General features: G+C 42.6%; 3 protein-coding genes across 8 annotated transcripts; all 3 read right to left on the bottom strand.

Moving 5' to 3' along the window:
* Window positions 1-97: 97 nt before the first annotated feature.
* rpp14 (ribonuclease P/MRP 14 subunit) lies at window positions 98-2,806 on the bottom strand. Of its 4 annotated transcripts, none has more exons than XM_019860565.1 (6): window positions 2,696-2,806; window positions 1,846-1,955; window positions 1,692-1,776; window positions 1,472-1,548; window positions 1,330-1,408; window positions 619-786 (listed from the first exon to the last, which is right to left on the bottom strand). In XM_019860565.1, the coding sequence occupies exons 2-6, from the start codon at window positions 1,932-1,934 to the stop codon at window positions 730-732; spliced, it is 387 nt and encodes a 128-aa protein (XP_019716124.1). In that variant the 5' UTR covers window positions 1,935-1,955; window positions 2,696-2,806; the 3' UTR covers window positions 619-729. The 4 variants fall into 4 exon arrangements, with proteins under 4 accessions (XP_019716122.1, XP_019716124.1, XP_019716123.1 ...); XM_019860564.1 differs by having other exon boundaries at window positions 1,846-1,953; window positions 2,685-2,803; XM_019860566.1 differs by lacking the exon at window positions 2,696-2,806 and adding an exon at window positions 2,511-2,616 and having other exon boundaries at window positions 1,846-1,953.
* Window positions 2,807-2,939: 133 nt separating this feature from the next.
* Window positions 2,940-7,930, bottom strand: LOC109510343 (abhydrolase domain containing 6, acylglycerol lipase). Of its 3 annotated transcripts, none has more exons than XM_019860587.1 (9): window positions 7,788-7,930; window positions 6,423-6,548; window positions 5,176-5,335; window positions 4,967-5,080; window positions 4,574-4,706; window positions 4,139-4,296; window positions 4,017-4,071; window positions 3,743-3,843; window positions 2,940-3,507 (listed from the first exon to the last, which is right to left on the bottom strand). In XM_019860587.1, the coding sequence occupies exons 2-9, from the start codon at window positions 6,539-6,541 to the stop codon at window positions 3,325-3,327; spliced, it is 1,023 nt and encodes a 340-aa protein (XP_019716146.1). In that variant the 5' UTR covers window positions 6,542-6,548; window positions 7,788-7,930; the 3' UTR covers window positions 2,940-3,324. The 3 variants fall into 3 exon arrangements, with proteins under 3 accessions (XP_019716146.1, XP_019716147.1, XP_019716148.1); XM_019860588.1 differs by having other exon boundaries at window positions 6,423-6,543; XM_019860589.1 differs by having other exon boundaries at window positions 7,793-7,930.
* Window positions 7,931-9,362: 1,432 nt separating this feature from the next.
* lmcd1 (LIM and cysteine-rich domains 1) lies at window positions 9,363-19,007 on the bottom strand. Its single transcript, XM_019860586.1, has 7 exons — window positions 18,842-19,007; window positions 15,123-15,208; window positions 13,921-14,176; window positions 12,188-12,337; window positions 11,473-11,694; window positions 11,106-11,324; window positions 9,363-10,484 (listed from the first exon to the last, which is right to left on the bottom strand). Exons 1-7 carry the CDS (start codon window positions 18,857-18,859, stop codon window positions 10,374-10,376), a joined length of 1,062 nt encoding a protein of 353 aa, XP_019716145.1. The 5' UTR covers window positions 18,860-19,007; the 3' UTR covers window positions 9,363-10,373.
* Window positions 19,008-20,128: the final 1,121 nt, after the last annotated feature.

Here is a 20,128-nt window from a genome sequence, read left to right as displayed (position 1 = left end):
AAGGCACCTGGCGGGGATGAAAAAATGTTCAGCATGAAAATTTTCTATTTCAGTAGAGATTTCCTGCCAAGATCAAAAGATCAAATCCATTCAGCAATTACATGAATGAGATACGCTTTATTTACTTAAGTGGGCAACAACAACAAAAAAAAGATGCACAAGGCCAGCTGTGATGTACATCATCCATCAAAAATCAACAACGGCAACAAAAAACTGAACAGTAAAAGATGTGCCTCAAAAGCGTCACTTCAATTGCTGCTCCTCCGGCATCATAACCATCACTTCCCCTTCCATCACCACCTTGTCCTTGACCGAACATGTCACGCCGATAAACGCGAACGACATCTTGATCTTGCGCACTTCGGCTTCGGCCAGCACTTCCTCGCCGATGAAGAGCGGCGCCGGGAAGCGGATCTCCTGGTAGAGAAAAACGCAGCCGGGGCCCGGCATCCTGGTGCCTAGCACGGCCGAGATCAGCCCGTTGATGAGGACGCCGTGGACCACGGGGGCCTCGAAGGCGGTGGAGGCAGCGTAGGCAGCGTCCAGGTGGAGCGGGTTGGTGTCGCCCGTCAGCTCGGCGAACAGCTCCACGTGGCGGGCCGAGAAGACTTTGGTGAGGGAGGCGCGCTGGCCCACGTGAAGCCGTGCTCCCGCCACCGTCGTCGGGATGGAGGAGGACAGCAAAGTTCTGACTTGACTCCACATGGTTCTCGTCAATTGTCTGCGGTATCAGTCCAGCTCCAGCTCACGACTGTTTCCCGTCAAAGACAGCAGGAACGGCGACACCTGAGTTTTTGGGAAGAACAGACAAAAAACAGAGAATTAAACTGTGAATATACAAACTCCAAAAGGTTCAACCAGACATCACCCTGTTTTAACAAAAGTATGCTTCCTTGATAATAACATATCATGGGAAAAGTCAAACGGGCTAATAAATTCTGTGTTACGGTAATTATAAAGCTTCAAACGCCTGCTATGAGAACCCATGTGGCTGAGAAACGCGCATTGGACAAAAAAAATTAAAATATTTCAATTCAATTTGTCTAACAAAAGTTCACTAGCTTGATGCTACCATACAATAAAAAACACCACAGACGGGCTAACGGAAAATTCACAGATATTATTGTAATTCTAAACTGTCAAACAACTTCTACTCAAGCACAGGCAGAGCAGCAACAGAGCATACACCAATACTTGCAATTTTTGCATCATGTTTTAGTCCCAACCCCCCCAAAATGGCAACTGTGAGAGCGGTAAAAGCAAGAAATCAGTTAGATTCAGATTCAGAAAACTTTATTTATCCCCGTGGGGCAATTAGAGTTAGCGTACCTGCAGCACTCGAAAAGCGCAGCTCTGTTTGTTGTAGAAGCCCAGCAGTGTCAACGAGCTCCACAGCTTCACCAACCCACTAAAAAATTGAATAAAAGTAAACAAAACAAACACACTCTCTTTTACACTTTGACTTCCTTACATTGTGGATACACGCAGGAAAGCAGTGAGGGTGTCTTCGTCATACTTCAGCACATCAAAGTGTGACGCGGCACCCACCTAAGCATAAAAACTTTATCTATAAACGTGGCTGATTCTGCAGTGAACAATCAGTTCCATTTTCACTCAGGTTCTTTTAAGGTCTTTTCTGTCCTCTCTGACCACATTCATTGCAAAGGCAGAATTCATTTGGGACTTATTACCTCTCCATGGAGACTCTTCAAACCAGTGATGATGAACTGCTTCAGGTCAACTGCACTCACTTTGGTCGACTTGTCCTCCAGCACGCTTGAAATGATACAAAGTGTAGTCATCATGAAGTAGTCACAATTAGACTAAACTGCGTTGCTGACTTACAGGCAGACTTTCATGTACTGATACGGAGCGGCGTTCTTCAACACGACACTTTGGTAGACAACAGGCTCGTCCTTGCTCTCGGGATTCATCCTATTCAAGCATCAGCGGCTGTACCAAAACAAAAATTAAGTTAAAAAAAAAATTAAATTTAATTGCTTTAACACAGAAGGGAAGGAAAAAAAATACATACCAAAAACCTTGAATTAATATAAGATAACACATTTATTAGTCTCACAATGGAGAAATGGAGGTGATTAATGTATTTTTTCCATTTCATTTTTTCAAGTGACGAATATCCCAATCAAAGACTTGAAATCAGGACCTCGAGCAGATTGATGAACGGCTCCGTAGATTCGTCAATGATTTACACCAGTTCCCGACTGGGAAAAAAATGTACTTTGACCTTTATATTGTTCGCATCGCCTAGAAAAAAATAACTACAAAATATTATCACACATTACAAGTACTTTTATGTGGTTTACGACCTTCCTCGAGCACCTTCATGTAGGCGACAAAATTGCAGTTGAGCGTCGCAAAGGTTCAGAGCGAAGAAACATTAGCGCTTTAAAACAACTAGCATGAAACATTGCACCGTGACTTTTTTTATTCCTTCGTGCGCTGTCTTGCTTAAACAATTTAAATGATGGATAAGAGAAATAACAAACCGAATCATTAAAGTTGACAAGCCCCCCGAGTGTCGCCACAGCAGGACGAAAGCAAGCTAACAGCGAGGTCAAATAGCGGGTTGAATGCGACAGTTAACATAAAATACAAATCCAAATGTTTTGGGTAGTGGCAATTTTCGGACAACTTAAATGTGTTTGATAATGATTACTTACCTAGTTTTAGTAGTTTTACAAAACACTTTACAATTGTGCATGTTTTGTTTTCAATCTGCGACTGCGCGATCCCATTCTTCTTTGTGTAATCTAATGCTCGCTACAAGCGTTAACCATTGCCCTCTATCGTGCCGAGTCTCAAATGGCAATGAGTTGTGCCGAATGACAAACTATATAAGAAAACATAAAAAAACACAACCCCCTGCACCCACCCCCCGCAAAAAACAAAAACAAAAGTCGACATTTTCTACTAGATAAAGAACTCAAATTATAGTCATTTAATGCAATTATGAACCCATAAAATGTTAATACACTGTTGTATATTAAACTCTGTGAACTATTTCAATAGCTGCATTTAAAACAAACAGTACTGAGACACATATACATGAGATAACTTATTTATCCAAAGTTATTTGTTGAGGTTCAAAAGGCTGCTTCCGTATCCGGAAAATAAGCACACAAAAATTGCAATAAACTCAGCAAGAAATGCATTAAAACTATCAAAATGTTCAAACATAATGAATCATTCGAATACATTTGTACAGTATCATGGATGTAAAAAATTATTTCATTAGAGCAATGTATTTCTAACAACTTTTATCCATTATATAATTTGTATTCAACCGAAATCAACTCCAGTTCAGGAAACTTTTTTCTCTGTGTCCTTGCTGTGGACTTCCTGCGCAGACAGGAAGTCTATGATGAGCTGTGCTGCCCTCCTCGGTCTCTCCAGCGCTATGGTGTGGCCACAGTCATCCAAGAGAAACAGCTGACTGTGGGGCACCGCCGCCTGCAACGCAGAGGCCCCGGAAACATCCAGAACCTGCAACGCCACCACACATACCAAAAACTAATGTCAGTCAAAAAAAAAAAAGCCACAAAATATGCATCAACTATACGGCACAACCGAGTGAAATGCTAATTGTCACGAAAGATGTTGTTTCCACATAAGGTCATAACATGCGATAATTACACTTCCTACGGATATTTTTCCTGATGGGCAATTGGAGGTGTCTCTTTCGAGTTGTGTGTAGTTTTTTTTCATTCGGTGTTATTACCTGGTCATGCTTCCCCCAAATGACTTGCAGGGGTGACGTAATCAAATGTAGACTTTCTTGCAAAGAGTGACGAGATTTCTCCTCAACCAGCGTCATGAACACTTAAAAAAGACACACACAAACACACACACACACACACACACACACACACACACACACACACATACACACACACACACACAGACAAAGGCACATAAACACAAAAAAACACTCATAGTTTGCTCCGTAGTATCCACAAGTGTGTAACGGTTGAAGATGTGCTGCTAAGATGCACATTCTCTGTAGAAGTGGTTGTGGTGGATCCTGTTGTCCAGGAGGCCGCGCAGCACCTGTTAACAAAAACACATCTACGGTCATCACACATATTTGGCGGCGGCCGTGTTCGTGGTTCTTTACCTGCCGTGGCACCTTGAGGGGCTTATGGCAACAGAGGCGCAACATGTCCTCCAGCTCCTGCGGACTTGACGGAATCAGAGGGATGGTGGAACCTTCGGGGTTCTTCTCGATCTCCCTCAGGCGGGTGATGAACTCAGACTCGGTGGGATACACCAAACCTGGAAGGGGAAGAACCGTCATCATCAAACCGCGATTCTGCCACGCACACAGAGACAGGTAGTTTTCAAACTTTACAACCCTGATCCCGTCAATGCCTTTCACACACTTCTGCGGTAGTATCCGAGTACACTGAGGCAGTATCAAAGTGTGGAAGGGGGTAGTGGAAAATTAGGAGCAGAGTGTAGTTTTTCCAAGCGTGTCAAACTTTTCTCGTGCCACACCAGCTCTGTGTGAAAGGGGCTGATGGTCTAGTGGTGTGCCAGGCGGCCATTTTACCAGAGGGGCACATCAAGGTCACGCCAGACAGGTACGATGGGTAGGTGGCGGCGTACACCCCCGCTATGTTGCCCCCCATGGATGTTCCCACCAGGTGAAAGGGTCTTTTGTCCAGACCAACGCTTTGCACAAACTGAACACAGAGAAAGAAACAATTCATATGTTAAATCTTTGCATTAGGGGCGATGAGGACAGTGTTGCTGAGAAATTTTGCTTTAATAAATTTGTGTTTAAAGTCGTCACAAATTTTTACCTCTTTTCGGTGGGTCCAAAAATGTTTAAAAGCCCAATAATAGGGAACCACTGTATTGTGTTTGTGTAATTGACATTTAAAAAAAAAATGTACATACTTCCCACCTCCAGAAAGACAAACACTCTCACACGCACACACACCTGATGGATTCGGGCAACCTGACTCTGAATGCTGTAGTCGTCGGACCCGACACGGCTGGTACCCTCATGTCCCGGCATGTCCACGCACAGAATGTGCTGCTCCACGGGGACGTACTGGTCAAGGAAGCAAACGCACCATGTAAAAATGTTTAGCTTATACAAACATACTTGCAGACATCAATTCTTGTCTTGAGTATTATTTGCATTACCTTGACGAAGGGCAACCACATGTCTTTGGAGGCTGAGAAGCCGTGCAGGAGCAGTAAGGACGGCGTAGCGCCCCCTGGCGTCCCGCGGCTGAAATAGCAGAAGCGGTAGCTGCCGCTGTACGAGTAGCGGACCACAAGGCCTAGTTTGAGACGCATGAACCTGCAGGATACGGAGCAGATTGTCAGTAACACTTATTCCATATTCTAATTCTAATATTTGTGATTCACTAGTTATGAAATTATTTGTGATTTTTTTTTTCTTTCTGAAAAACTCAACTATTCATGTTTTTTTTTTGTGCTACACAAGATGGCGCCAAAGCTCTGGCGTATAGGAAAGTACTCATTGGGGTCGAGGAACAAAAGTGCTACTTTGACTTACGCGTGCCCCAACCAGAGGTGGCTGGAGTACCCAAAAACTGTACTTAAGTAAGAATATACCATTGTGACTTGGTCCTTGAGAGTCCCTATCCAGCCTGTTTTAGATGTCTCCCTCCTCCAAACCTGCTAACCGCCCTGACACGAAGGCTGGTACACCCCAAAGACCGGACAACCCACATCCAGAAAAGAAATGAGCTGTATGCGGTCAAATGCGGCAAGGAAAGGCCACATCCATATCTTGGGGAAAACAAGCAAGCACTGAGCAAGCGCATGGCGCAACACAGACGGGCAAAGTCCTCAAGGTCAAGACTCAGTTGTCAACCGGGATCGAGGGGCAAAAATGTACAGTATATCGTCTTGACACCGACGTGAAGGCGGAAACAGCACCTCCAAACAGAGCAGGTGGTTGGGGCGAGCCTCCAACATGGAGTATAAAGAATTGAGTTGCGTTTTTCTCCACCTCAACTAAAGCCGGTGCTTTCCTAACTAAACCTTGTTATTGAACTGATGAACCCTGCTGGGTTGAGAGTCGAAATGTCTTCAGAGTCAACAACAACAGGCCAGCTGCGCTTGATTCGATGAAGATGAATAGCACGACTTGCTCTTTCTCTGTGGTTTCAAAATCAGCAGCACAATATTCATCCCATCAGACTGTTACGTGATAGTGACTTGGCCAACGCACACTGTGTGTGTGGGTGGAGGGGGACAAAGTCTACTTTTCAGGGGAATTGAAGGCTTCCTTTCAAATAAGGGCCTATTTTATGAGAGCGTGTAATGGGAAAGGTCACAAATCTTTTGCAACTAATTGCACATTTTCCACTCAAAATGCACATTAAGTACTGTAACGTTTCAGTTATTCACATGCTCACCAGTTATAAGCCCGGATGATCATGCCGGGGCAGAGCCACATGGTCGAGAAGAAAGCCAAAAGGGGAAGCGCCACGACGGTCCCGACGAGCGCCGCCGTCACGGTGACGCTCTCATCCATTGCTGCGCTGTAAAATTAATCACCGCGTTAATATTTTAAAACTTTGGTTTCTGTTGCCGAGCAGGAATGTACAAAAACTTTTTTTGTTTTGTTAAGCGCTTTGTTACAGCTGCAGCTGTTGTGAATGCGCTATATAAATCAGGATGTATTGTATTGTAAAAATTGGGCTCAACCAAATCATCAAAGTTGTATGCATTATTCAACGCAAATGTATTAACTCGAAATCGAAGCAATTTAACATCCGTCTGTCTATTAAACTGCGATCAAATTTGGTCCTGATCGGATCATTTCTATAAGAAGAGTCCATTAAGTCATTCGCTGCCTAAACTTGTCGGACTTCCAACCATCTTGGCACTTGTCTCCCTTGTAATACAAGTGCCAAGGTGAGATTCACTGCCTCGTCTTTATCTTCCACTCTAAAGTTGTGCAGATCTCAAATTCATGGTGATGCAGCACTGCCATCTACAGGGATCTGTTAGTTATTAGAAACTTGAATTTCCAACACACAACCTCTTCCATGGCCACATTTATCCACAAAAAAAGCTTTAAAATTCAACATCCGCCATCTCTCGACTAAAGTGTAATTACATTTGGTATCTTATCCGTTGATTCCCCTAAGAGGAATCCATGAAAATACAACCCCTAGAAGGTGCTCAAAATTGACACTTCAAAACACAAAGGCAAACTTTGTTTATTTTAGGGCCTATCTTGTATATTGTCAGTCTTGTCTTCCACTTATATTTACTAACAAGAACTCTGGAACATGGCATACTGCACCCACCCTTTGCCGTTTCATTGTATGTTTAAATATTCTCTAAACTTGTTTTTTACCGTCCCGAATTTCGTATTTTGCAAATTCTTTTGGATTAAGTTGTTTTTTTTGTTTGGTCATGTTCGTCTTGATACTCTGGCACGCGTGGCCGCGAGGCTCGTGAACGTTTCCTACTCGGACAAAGGTGCTACGACGGGCTGCTGACGTCACTAGATGTCAAATGAAATGTAGAAATTAATGAGCAATGAATGATGATGAGCATGAAAAGATTGTTTTGCATTTACGATGAGACCAATAAAACGCATTTAATAGTAATTGAGAGAAAAACGAAGATTGCGTTTCCTGTCACTTTATAATGTAAACATTACACAGGTAGAACATGCGAAATTAGTCCGCCAAATGATTTGTTGTTCGACGCTAGTAACCTTGTTTATAAGTAAATATTAACATGTCATAGTTGTGGAAGGCGCTTGCCTGGCCGAATCCACTTCGACGAGTCGGTGGTCAATGTCAACAGGAATGGAAATGTCCTCCGGTTCCTCCACTACAGTATTCGGTCCGCTATCGCTCCTCCCCTCGCTCCGTTTCGACCTCTTCCTCTTTTACTCGGTCGCCTTTCATCAGCACTTAAAGGACTAGTACAATGAACAAGCCGCGCTGCGTTCAATGACGACGGAAAATGTTGGGGAGAACATTTAAAGGAGCAAGTGCTCTACGTGGTCGCCACGGTGGACGACTGGCTACCATTGTCCGCTTCAGAGTGAAGGGTTCGATTCCGGCACCGGCCTTTCAGTGTGAAGTTTGCATGTTCTCCCCGTGCCTTTGTGGGTTCTCTCGGGGTATTGTGTTTGTGAGTGCGAATGTTTATTTCAACCTATCCTTATGAGGGTCGCGGGTGTCCTAAGGGCCAATCGCAGCTGTCTTCCGGCAGCAGTCAGGGGACAACCTGAACCGATTGCCAGCCAATCACAGGGCACACATAGAGGAACAACCACTAGCGCACAGAATCACACCTAGGGACAATTTAAACTGTTCAATCAACCAACCATGCATGTTTTTGGAATAGGACACCGGACTACCCAGAGAAACCCCATGCAAACACGGGGAGAACATGCAAACGCCACACAGGATGAGCCGTGTTCAAACTCATGACCTCTGCACTGTGAGGCGGAGGTGCTAACCAGTCTACCACCATTCCCCCTTTATATTACATATTTAATATATATTATTTTAGATTAGATACTTGGACTGGGTACTACTACTGCATAGTACTACCCTGCCAACAGTTGGAGACCGACAGTCGTTGGCATTCAATACAATCGGCAAGCCGTGTTGCCTTCACGGACAATGGGATACCCAGCGGTGTTACATTCATGACTTCAAGAAATACCGAAATCATCCCGTTTAACTGGTCATTACTGAAATTAAAAAGCCATCCTGGATTCGCTTACTCCGTTAATTGCGGTCGGAACATTTTGTCAGTATTTAGTATAATGGACAAATCTTTCAGGGTCATTAGGACACGCCGTGCTGCCTTTCTGTGATTATTCGACAAATTGTGCTGCAAAAACTACTGTACAGTAATACGATGTAGACTTCACAGACAGTTAGAACATTGGGAAATTTGTGGGAATGACAGGCCATGGTGCGTTCAATGACTGTTTAAAACAAATGAAGAAAAAATCCCGCTATTCTCCACTCGAGGGCGCCACCACCTCAGCATCTGCAATCAAGTCATGTCAAGAACATAACCTCAGTGAACATTCCCGGATCCCGGTGCGTGAAAATACAACTAAACGTCTCAATTAGGAGGTAAAAATATCCTTAAATAGTGCTTTCTTTGGCTGGTGATGTAACTGACAAGCGATGCTGTGAAAAGCTGACATTCCTACCGGGAGTACGTCATCCTGACATACCATTTTTTGATGATTGTTTTGAAACACATGATGGAGTTCCTCACGTCTTTGCACACATTTTAAACCCACTCACTCTCTTGAAAAGAGATTCTTTGAGATGAGTTGACATTTGGATTTAATCATGAGCACAACAAACATTTCAAGTGTTTTTATTTTCATGAGAACAACAAAATAAGAAAAGATCCCAGCAGTTTTACCAGATGGAATTCGGAGCCAATTAGCAGATTTATGTTTGTTTACTCAACTGCAAAAACACCAGGGTGTAAAGCCTTTACATATACAGTATATGCATCATGTTATATACATATTTATTAAAGTTAATTCATTTTATACATTTTTCATCTATTTTCGGGTTGGACATGATAATAATTTATGAAAATAATGTCAAAAGATAATTCGATTTTAATTTTGTGATTGAAATCTAATGAAGTCAAACAACAACAAAAAAACAAAGATGAAAATAAAATGCTTTCATATTAGAACGTTGTAAACATCATCTTTATGGATGCCACGTCTGCTTTGCAGCCAGGGTGTATTGCGAGCCACGGTGTGGGGAAATTTGAAAATGTGACATTGTTTAAAATGTGGGTCTCCCCATGTGTGAGAGAGAGAGAGAGAGAGAGAGAGAGAGAGAGAGAGAGAGAGAGAGAGAGAGAGAGAGAGAGAGAGAGAGAGAGAGAGAGAGAGAGAGAGAGAATAAAAATAAAGAATACTACAGTCAAAAGATGTCCAGTCTGGCAAAGTTGAATGTCAATTATGAGCTCATTCAAACATCTCCAAAGGCCTTGCGAGCGAGCGTTCACATCTGGATCACGTCACTTGGCCGGCAATTTATGAGGCGATAAATCAGCCAAACGCGTCCACTCCACAATAAAAGTCCTGTTAAGCACTCCAAACGATGCTGTTGGACACTTGAAAGACTCCACTCAGGCTAAGCAACATGCTTCAAATCTGTGTACAGTGGTACCGTGACTGACCAAATCAACTTTCCCCATTGAAATGAACTGAAATGCCATTAATCCAGTCCAGTTCGATCTAGAAAAATAGCACTGTCATCTATAACAACATAATCCAAGAAATAAACAGATTTCATCAAGTGTAAATCAAGGTCCCACTGTACTCTGTCTGTGTGTGTATGTGTGCGTCAGTGGTGGCAGGGCGTATCCAGGCTTTGTCCACACCTCCAGCAGCAATAATGCTGGTGATGCCACGCACGGCCATCTTGTGCCATGTGGAAAGACTCGCCAAAGATCAGCTGAAGACATAAAATGTACATACATGGGGTGGGTCATTTAAAAAATATAGATAATGGACATAAAATATATGAATATCTCAAGAATATGAATACAAATACATTAGTTAAATATTGTCAATACAAATAATGTCGAATAAATCAACAGAAAATAAATACATCAAAAATAAAAAGAAATACAAATAAATATAAATAATGCATCATTTCAAAAATGGATATGTGAAGACAAATTAAAATACAAATAAAGAGTTAAATGGCATTCAGTTTTTGAACAATTTAATTTTACAGAACAGTATGGAATAATTTTTATAATATAGTCGATAAAATATATAGATAAATAAATTACATTTATATAATATAATCCATTCAAATAAAATAAATCAATATAAAAAAATAAAAGATCACATAAAAAAATATGGCCCTTCAATTATTAACAAAAATACATATAAATCACCAGACTAATTATTATAACAACTCCTAATTTCAATTACTTTGGATTTCATTTCTTTTGCTGCAACTGAGCAAGAGTTTCCAACTTGCTTAACTCGAGTGATGGTTTGGCTTGATTGCATTTTAGTAGGTGACGTACTTGTATTTCTGCTTGTTCTCATCTCAATTTCTCACCTCGTCACAGCCGGAGCAGCGTGGCCTGACGCTTTGGCAATAGTGTCGTCCGCACAGCAGCCTCCGATCGGACCAGAAGTAGACCAGGTCCGCCAATCCCTGGCCGCATTCGGCGCACGTGAAACAGGCGGGATGCCACAGGGCAGCGTGGTAACCGGCGTGCTCGGCAAAAACCGCCGGGCTGTCTGATCCGATGTTGTCGCCGCAACCGGAGCAACGCTGAAAACCAAGAGTGGTGACGATATCAAAAAATCCAAATGGTAGCCTACTTTGATTTCTCAATGTACTAATTTTTTCACCCCACTTAAGCAGCCGCGAATCTTTGTACATCTCTAACGGATAAAAGATTGCTGATTGGGTATTTTACGTATTGCGTGTTGTTCTCTGTTCCATTGCGGGGCTCTACAGGGGCGACAGTGCCGTGATCCCGGTGGTGGTCCGCAGCAACCTTGTCACCGTGGTTTTGCTCCTTGGGTTCCTTCTGATTGGTCGCCTCCCGCAGGGCTTCGCTGTCACCGGGCAGTGCCACCTCGCCCACACCCAGTACCTCCATTTTGTAGCGCTTTACAAAAAGCAGCATGGCGGAAACCTGCAACAGCGAATGGATATCAATTGGAAGCCTGGGATTGAGGTTTTAGGGTAGCGATTAGGATTTAGGGTTTGGTTTTGGGTTGGGTACCAGTTAATGTTTGAGTTTGGGGCTTGGATGTTGCAATTATGGGTTAGGTGTTCAAGGTTTGGGTTTAGGAGTTTGGTTGATGGTTTAGGATTTCGGTCTAGAGATAGGATAGCAGTAGGTTTGGAGATCGGGTTAGAATTAGTGATTGGGCTGATGGTTTTGGAATTAGATCTCCTACCATGATCCTGTCTGGGGGGGGAGGTGGGGGGGGGCTCTGGGTTGGGGACAGGTGTTGGGGTTTGGGTTCAGGGCATGGGGGTCAGGGATTAAGGTTCATGTTAGGGTTCGGGTTCAGGATATTGCTTGAACACAAATGGTTAGGGTTAAGATTAGGATTAGGCGTTAGTTACAATTAAAGTAGTTTGCAAACTCCGGGAAGGAGTGACACCGTTTGTCACCTCACCTCATTGTCACTGGCCAGGCTCTGACATGCCATAGGGTCCTGATCATAGGCGGGAAGCTGGCTAAGGAGATGCCTGCGACGCAGCACTGCCCCCCCGGTCCCGGAGACAGGACGCTGGCTCTCTGGGATCAGCTCCATGTACTTCTTGGCCTGTGAGTGTGAAACTCTGATCATCATCGTCATCATCATCAAAGATTCTGGTCAGTTCTCTGCAGCCCCTTTCAATCAAACTCAACAGGGCAGGAGTTCACAATCCTCCTCCCAGCGTTGAGCTATCCTGAGCGACTCTCCTGTGACAAACAATGTCAGACAAGGCCCGGTTAAGGGAAGTCTCCGTCCTCCCTGATGGACTCGGAAAACGGTCGGTTGACAAATGATGTGATTGTAACGTGTCACAGAAGTCAGTCACCATGAGAAAAATAAAATCTTATCAGGTAAGATAACAGCATATTCACAAATTACTATTCCACAGGATGCCCTGTGGCACCATACTGACTCTCCCTGATCAGTCTTTGTGCTACAACAGACTCATTCAAATTCTTGAATTTCGGACTTTATTCTTGTCATTCTATGAATTTATTCTCTCAATGTTGTATATTGTTTCCCTGTGAATGAGACCTTAGTTCTCTTTTTGCCTGAACTGACTTGTGCCAAAACAGATTTGACATCCTTTGGGAGCAATAACTTGGCATTCCACAGGGATCTGTTGTTGAGCCAGTGTTATTTCATCTTTACTTCCACCTATGAAATATCTTGTACCACCAAAATTCTTGCTTTATAAGACTCATGGTCAGAGTGCATTATAGATATTTTTAAGCATGTGGCGCTCACTTTCCCAGCTCCCATTTGGTGTATCCGCCCAGACTCTGACTCCCTTTGTGGTCTGTGAGGTTATCAGATGACAGCAGCGGAGTCGTGACTAATAGTCTAAAGTTGTACTTGGAATGCTTTTTCATTTCTCAATGAATAACATATTTGACTTGACATGTCACACCGCAATGATGCTGGACCCCCACCACCTCAAAGGCGAACCTCACCCTCCTGCTCCGACAATCACGCTTGCAATCACGCGCTGTGAAACCCAAAACAGACGTGAGGCTTTTTTAATGGAAAGCAGACAATCCAGCAGGGAGGGTGCAGCTGGTAAAAATCATGCAGCGCTGCTGAGTTATCGCAGCAAGCTTACAATGGTGGCTTCGGTTGGTTCACTTGAAATGGTCATTGATGTTCATGACGACAACAAACGTTAGGTTTGCTAAAGACTGCTAATTGTCTTCACCCCAAATTTTACCTGATGATTACATAAAAGCATTGATGCCCAAAATTGTCTTTGATATTTACAAAAACACGCTATCGGTCCAAAACGAAAGGTGATCTTTTGTTTAAGACTAAATTGTCTTTGAGGTTTTTGAAAACACTTATGTTTGGTCTTTACGAAGATGTGTTAGGTTTGTTTCAAGATTCTTAACAGTCAAAAATATATGTTCGGTTATCTAAAGACTGAAAATCGTCTTTGGATGTTTACAAAACATGTATGGTTAGTTGTAGCCAATAAAAGACTCTTTGATGTTTGCAAAAATTCCTGAAAGAGCAAGTTTGTAAGTAAATTGCCTTTGGCGTTCGTGAAAACAACTATACCTCACTTTAAATCTTTAAATTATCTTTGATTTTTACATGAACGTGTCTTAAGAATCCCCAAAACAGGCTGTTTTTGCTCCTGGTACTTTCCTCACCAGTTTCTGGTTGAGGCCGGCGGGCGCCCAATCGTAGGTGGTGGTACTGAACGTGGGGTCCTTGCGCGAGACCACTGGATTGGTCACGATCATGCGGTTCCTCTTGTATAGGAGAAGGCCACCGCCCCCTTTCACCTTGGCTGTCAGGTGGGCGCAGGGCGAGTCGGCCAGCAGGCGTCCCATTCGCCGGTCATCATCCGCGTGGTTACCGGGGGCGTGGTCCACCACGCTGCAGCCGCAGGCCAAGCATGCTTTCCTGAAAAAGAAACGCCGAAGCCCTGACTTGGGTCAGTGACACATTCCATGTGAATTGTAGTGTTCCCCCAATATATTGCACGACTGTCTGTGTCTTATGTGTTGTTTTATTTTGTTATTTTGACTTCAAGATGGCGCCGCGAGAGTGGCTGCCTTTCCAGCAGCTCCTATATTTTGTTCTTCTACTTCTTCCTTTCATAATTTTGCTGCTGTGGGAATTTCTCCATTGCGAGACTAATAAAGGATTTCTTATCTTATCTTATATTGGGAACCAGTGTTAGCGCCCCCTGCTATTTTGTGGCATTTTAGGGTTTTTTTTGTCTTTTTTTTTTTTTGTTTTGTTTTTTTTTTATACAGTCTACAGGTACATGAATATATACCTTGTGGACATACGTTTAACTCTAGGTTTAAACATATTTTTTAATTCTCCCATACTTTAGAGTGGCACACGTCAGTGTACTACCAATTTTTGCCACAACATGCCAGGCAGCACTGAGCTCTACCGGTAGACTTGCAGCGAGGAAGAAGAAGAAGAAGTTTGAATGTGTTTCTGTATGGCTGAAGTAGCAGTAATGTAAAGTCTCTTCTTCTTTTCCTTAGCCCGTCTATGGTGTTTTGCATTATATGGTAGCATTAAGCTAGCCGACTTTCGTGAGATGAAACAACATCTAAAGTTTGGTTGAACATTTGGGTGTTAAATACACAGTGTTCAATTCTCTCTGTTGTATACTCTTGAAGGAATGTTGAGAATCTCCTCTTTTCAAGAACGAGAAGAGGTGCTAATGAAGACTTAGAAACGTGTGTTTCAGTGGGTTTCAATGTGTTAAAAGCACGAGCCAGGGGTAAAACTAGTTGAAAGAATGTTTTTATTTGGTCTCTCCATCTTGTGGATTGCAGTATAAAGCAGACGATAAACGAGAGTTGACTGAATCAAAACGTGACGTTACCTCCAAGAATGTGGCTGCAAACCAGAGCAGCCGTCTTTGCAAACAAGACACACAGCTGGATTTGATGCACTCCCCTCTCCTGACATCTGAGCGGGGAAGAAAACACAACAATAAATCACTCGTGCTGCTCATTTCTGAATGTTGTGAATGAGCACGTTTCAACAATTTCGCGAAACAAAACAGCAGCGCGACTTCTCAGTGAGCCGGACGGATGCCAATTGCATGAACTGCTGGACAGGGATGATGTCACCTGTTGCTAGGCAGGCTCTTGTTGGGTCTGTTGAAGCCTTTAAATGGCGTTGACGATTCCAAAAAGGTGTTGAGTCCATTTGAAACGTCACAATTGTCTTTTTTGAAAACAAGTGCAGTTCATTGAAGACTGAAAATTGTTTTTGGTGTTCACAAAAAATATGTATGTTTATAAATGGTCATTAATATTTGTAAAAAAACATTTTTTAAAAACAAAATTGTCCTTGATGTTTGTGAAAATGATTTTAGGTCTGTAAATGCTTTAACTTCTATTTTATGTTGACAGAACGGGCTCTCAAATTCTAATTGCAGTTCATGAGACTGATGGACAGGAATGCTTGGATTGCTTTTTCCTTTTCAACTCCCAAGGGCAGAGCGAGCTGACGATGTTTAATTTTACTTTTAGAATATGTTGCACACCAATAAAAAAAAAAAAAGGCGGGAGGGGGTGCAATGCCCCTCCCGGCCCAGCCGGCCTTTGTTTAATTGAAATCTTTTGGCTGAAGTTGTGACATTGGACAATCTGTCCGGCCGCCTGTTTGTCTGTCAACAGGTATTAGCAAGGAGACTGGCACTCGGGTTCATCCCAGGGGAGCCTGACGGGCTTTAGGTCAGGGCTCGGAGGCAGTGTCATGTTGACTCAGGAATAGGAACTTGAAAAGCTTAAAAGCTCCAAAAGCTTTTATTGTGCAACATTTTCAGAGCACCGGGGTCGCTCGTGTCACACGCGGCACTTAGAATTCTGTCACTAGAAGACACAGGGACATGACCGCAACCTCATACACGGGCAACGTTTTCTCAAAATCATCCATGATGTAGAGAAAAAGCTGCACCTGAGGTCTTTGGAAGACTTGAAATTGTCTTTGTTGTTTTCCAAAACAAGGATGTGTTCATTGAATGCTAAAATTGTCTTTTGATCTTTGAAAAAACATGTCCGCCGTGTGCATTGAAGACTCGAAACAAGTCGATATTTATCTGTGAAATGTTTGGTTTTAGTTTAGTTTTGTTGATCATTAGTTTGAGTATTAGTTTTAGTTTTTTTAATGCATTATATGGAGTATTTGTCAAATCCAAGATCAAAACAAAAAAAGTCATGCATTGTTCAATAAAGTGAGCTATAATTCGCAAACAACGTTTTGATCTTCCTTTTTCTGTACGGATGCACAGCAATGCTGGACAGTTTTCGAAACATGAGGTTCAGTTTTTTTTCCAAAACCATTTTTATCTTTATTTTATTTCTTGAACTAAAATGCTTTTTTCCTCCCCCAATTTCAACTTTTGTTATTTTGTTCGCTTCCGTTAACGCTAACAACCTTGCCTCTCTGTTCACCTTTGAACCACTCCTGAATTACTTCACGGCGCTGAGAATGAGGAGGATCGGCCGCCAACCGCAGCCAATTCGGAGCGTCGACGAGGGGACGGCGTCTATATTTAGAAAGTGCGATAAGAAGAATTTGGCTTGGCCAAGTCATTCCAAACACGCCAACTATGTGGTGGAAAAGAGCAGGAAATGCTAATGAGATAAGAAGCCCAAGGTCACCGAGATGCATGCCGACTTGCTGTTTGTGATTCTGAGACCAGTACACGACAGTCATGAGATTCCAAAAAAAAAGAAGAGGTTGTCTTTCATCCTTTCCCCAAATCTCATCACCGCAAGGAAGGCTTTCAATCGTTTCTGATGTGAACCAAGTGTCCGTTCCTTCAACACTCGAAATGGTGTTTTCGAAAAAGAGGACTGTATGTTAGTCCACTTGTGAGGCGAAGACAGGGGCTCAGTTGAAATTGTCCCCTCATATTTGTGGCGCTGTAAAAATTGCAGCCAATATGTAAAGCACATCTGGCTCAGCGGAGGCTAAATTTGTCATCGTGACGTCTCCAGCTCTCCACAATAATGTGTGTGCGTGTGTGCATGTGTGTGTGTTTGTCTCTTGGATACAAGGAGGGTTTGGGGGATTAAGCCCCTGACAGGTGATCTTGATCCATCAGGTGATCACGGATGAACGTCACCATTTGTGTATCGCTGTCAGTACTCCAATGCTGATAGTTTGCATTACTGCTGTTTATTTAGTTCCCAACTACATTAAAATGTTTTTTTTTAATTGTATAGTATCGTTTGTATCAGATTTATTTATGTACAGTGTAGGTGTCACTTATATTAGTCAATATAAAATTTCAATCTGGGGTGGCTTTACGTGATCTCTAAACATATTTTTGATGCAGGTTTAAAAATATGTATATACTCTTTTGAGATGTTTTCATTGCTTTCCAAGTTCAGGGGCGGAGTTTGCATATGTTAAAAAGTTTACACATGGTCACATTTGGTGAATCCGTAAAGGTTATATTGCATTTTAGTAGCGCTGATTGATTAATTGGTCTGCTGATTGATTAATTGGTCTGCTGATTTCATTACCTCATATTAGCTGTTTTCCAAATAATCATAATCGGCTGGAGTTTTGGCGATTAAACGCGAATATAATCTCACTTTCTCATAAAACGGTAAATGATGTTAAATTACTCAGAATGATGTCATTGCATTGATTGTCCGCTAGGTGACGTGCTGACTCCAATCAGTCCAAAGTGCATCTTTCTTACTTATCTTATTCGTATTTCAAGTCGCGTTGTTGTGTTACGTCGCTGCTGCAGAAGCTTCTGGGCGTCCTTTTGTTTCTATAGCTTCTCCTTCTCCCGCTCAGCAACAAGTAGAGAAATGGAGAATAACGCCCAGAAGGGGATTTAGGAGGAAATTTGGGCTAGCTAAATTTCAGCGTTTGCTGGACTGTAGACGCACATTAACTTGACGGTAATGTTCCGTTCCGGGGAAACTTGCTTAAAACGAACAAAAAAAGAAGGTCCCCAGTTTCAGTTTTCCTTTTCCTGTGCCTTACATCGTTCAAATGCAACTGTCAAAGATGTTTTGCGTCTCTGTTTTAGATTTTGAAGTCATCACTTCGTGACAAAAAAAAAAAAAAACAGAGTTGAAGAACTGCGATTTCCTGCTAAAGGGCATCACGCATAAATCACGTTTTGGCAGCGTTGATTATACACTGCATACATTTGTGTCCTAAATGTAACAATAAATTCATCAGTGAATGCTTTTGAACTTCCTCCCTGTTGTGAAGTTCAGAAATACAAAAAGACAGTCTTGTAAATCAGTCAAATGTTCTGCCTGTAATTCATGTTTGTTGTTGTGAGGGTTAAGGGGCCAAAGTTTGAGTATTTAGTCATTATAGACTTTTAAGCTTAATCGGTTGATGAATCAGTCATCGGATGTTTTTTTTTTCCTGCCAAATATTGGAATCGGGATCAGGCTAAAAAAAAAAAACCCATAGCAGTCAGGACTGGAAATTTCATCCTTAAAGCCAAACACAGCAAACACTTGTGTGTGAGTGGTGTATTATTCATGTACAGTTTACCACATACTGCGAGATTTTCCACGTGTACACGATTATTTAAAAAATATTTTCTCCTACCTTGGCCGCGGCGTCCATGCTCGTCTCGTGTCTCTCGTCTCGTCTCGCGACCCACACTGAGACTTTAAATTCCTCGCTTGTCAGGCCCTCTTCCTGTCCCACCTCGCCCAGCGTCACTCTTGTTTCCCTCTCCGTATTTCTCCTCCTCCTCTGCCCAATCGCCCCCCCCCCCCCCAAAAAAAAAAAAAGGAACGGGAAACTTGGGAGGGGCGAATAAAAAACAGTTTCCTAATGAAAGTCTTCCTTCTCCTCCTTGGCGGGATCTAATAGCGATGCATTGTCCGTCGACGCACCTTTTCTCCGTTTATGTCCTGAACGTTGCGACCTGACGAGGTCATCATAAAAAGGTCACTGGCCACAATATTTGGTACAGGCTCGACAGGGATTGCAACTTTGAAAATAAAATACGTGACGTGAGCAGCAAAAGTAGAATATGTGCCAAAAGAGAAACTGTGAGACCGAGCGGAATGGCTCGCTGAGCACCAACACGCCAGACCAAGAACATGATGCGCATGCGCCGCGGTTGACCACACGCTGCACCAAAGCCGCACCGCGCGCGCGCACGCACAAACACACACATGGATCCACGTCGGTGGACACAAAAACACACACGTGTACACGCACGCACATGCAGACTCACACACATGGACACGCACATGCAGACTCACACACATGGACACGCGGTTCTACGCACACACAGATTTTGTGATAAAGGCAAACACACGCACACACCTCTGCACAGTGAGACGGATGTGCGAACTATGTGGTCATCACACCGCCGATTTTTGGTGTGCGTTTTCCAAATTAAACACTCACGAAGCCAGTTAACTCGATCAACAGGACTGGAAAAAAAAATCATCTTATTTCATTTTAAAAGGTGAGGATAAGTGGCTCAGAAAATTGCTGGATTTGAATCCATCTTGATGAATTTTATGTATTTCCCGACCCTTTTGTCTTTTTTTTAAGAACTTACTGTTTATTAATTTCATGATCTCTTCAAATATTTAAGGGCATTTTACTTATTCTTTTCTCTTGGGTGCATGGGCATTATATATTCAGTGCCCTTTTCATGTAGAGAACAGTAAATAAATATGTACTCAAATAAACACTGTCATTAAATACATAAACCCATTAAAATGGAAAATATTTCATTAGATAAAAAAAAATTTAAAAAACATCTCATACATTTTAATTGGGCACAACACAAATGATTACCGGAAATTGTTTCATTAGAAATAAAACATTTTCACATTTCAGTGTCAGTCAATTAATGGGAATTCGGTCAAT

Source organism: Hippocampus comes, unplaced genomic scaffold (genome assembly GCF_001891065.2).
Source record: "Hippocampus comes isolate QL1 unplaced genomic scaffold, H_comes_QL1_v1.1 scaffold106, whole genome shotgun sequence".
NCBI lineage: Eukaryota > Metazoa > Chordata > Actinopteri > Syngnathiformes > Syngnathidae > Hippocampus > Hippocampus comes.
Note: the sequence above shows the minus strand (reverse complement) of the source record. Positions and strands in the feature narration are given on the sequence as shown.

Excerpts from the sequence above, each read along its gene's own strand:
- LOC109510343 (XM_019860587.1), bottom strand. The coding sequence starts at position 6,541 with ATGGATGAGAGCGTCACCGTGACGGCGGCGCTCGTCGGGACCGTCGTG. Across the intron at positions 5,336-6,422 it reads ATCATCCGGGCTTATAACTG|GTTCATGCGTCTCAAACTAG; the intron begins GTGAGCATGTGA and ends CGTATCCTGCAG. Across the intron at positions 5,081-5,175 it reads TGTGGTTGCCCTTCGTCAAG|TACGTCCCCGTGGAGCAGCA; the intron begins GTAATGCAAATA and ends TTCCTTGACCAG.
- lmcd1 (XM_019860586.1), bottom strand. Across the intron at positions 11,695-12,187 it reads GCCTGGCCAGTGACAATGAG|GTTTCCGCCATGCTGCTTTT; the intron begins GTGAGGTGACAA and ends TCGCTGTTGCAG. Across the intron at positions 10,485-11,105 it reads GCTGCTCCGGCTGTGACGAG|CTGATCTTTGGCGAGTCTTT; the intron begins GTGAGAAATTGA and ends TTATGTCTTCAG.
- rpp14 (XM_019860563.1), bottom strand. The coding sequence starts at position 705 with ATGTGGAGTCAAGTCAGAACTTTGCTGTCCTCCTCCATCCCGACGACG.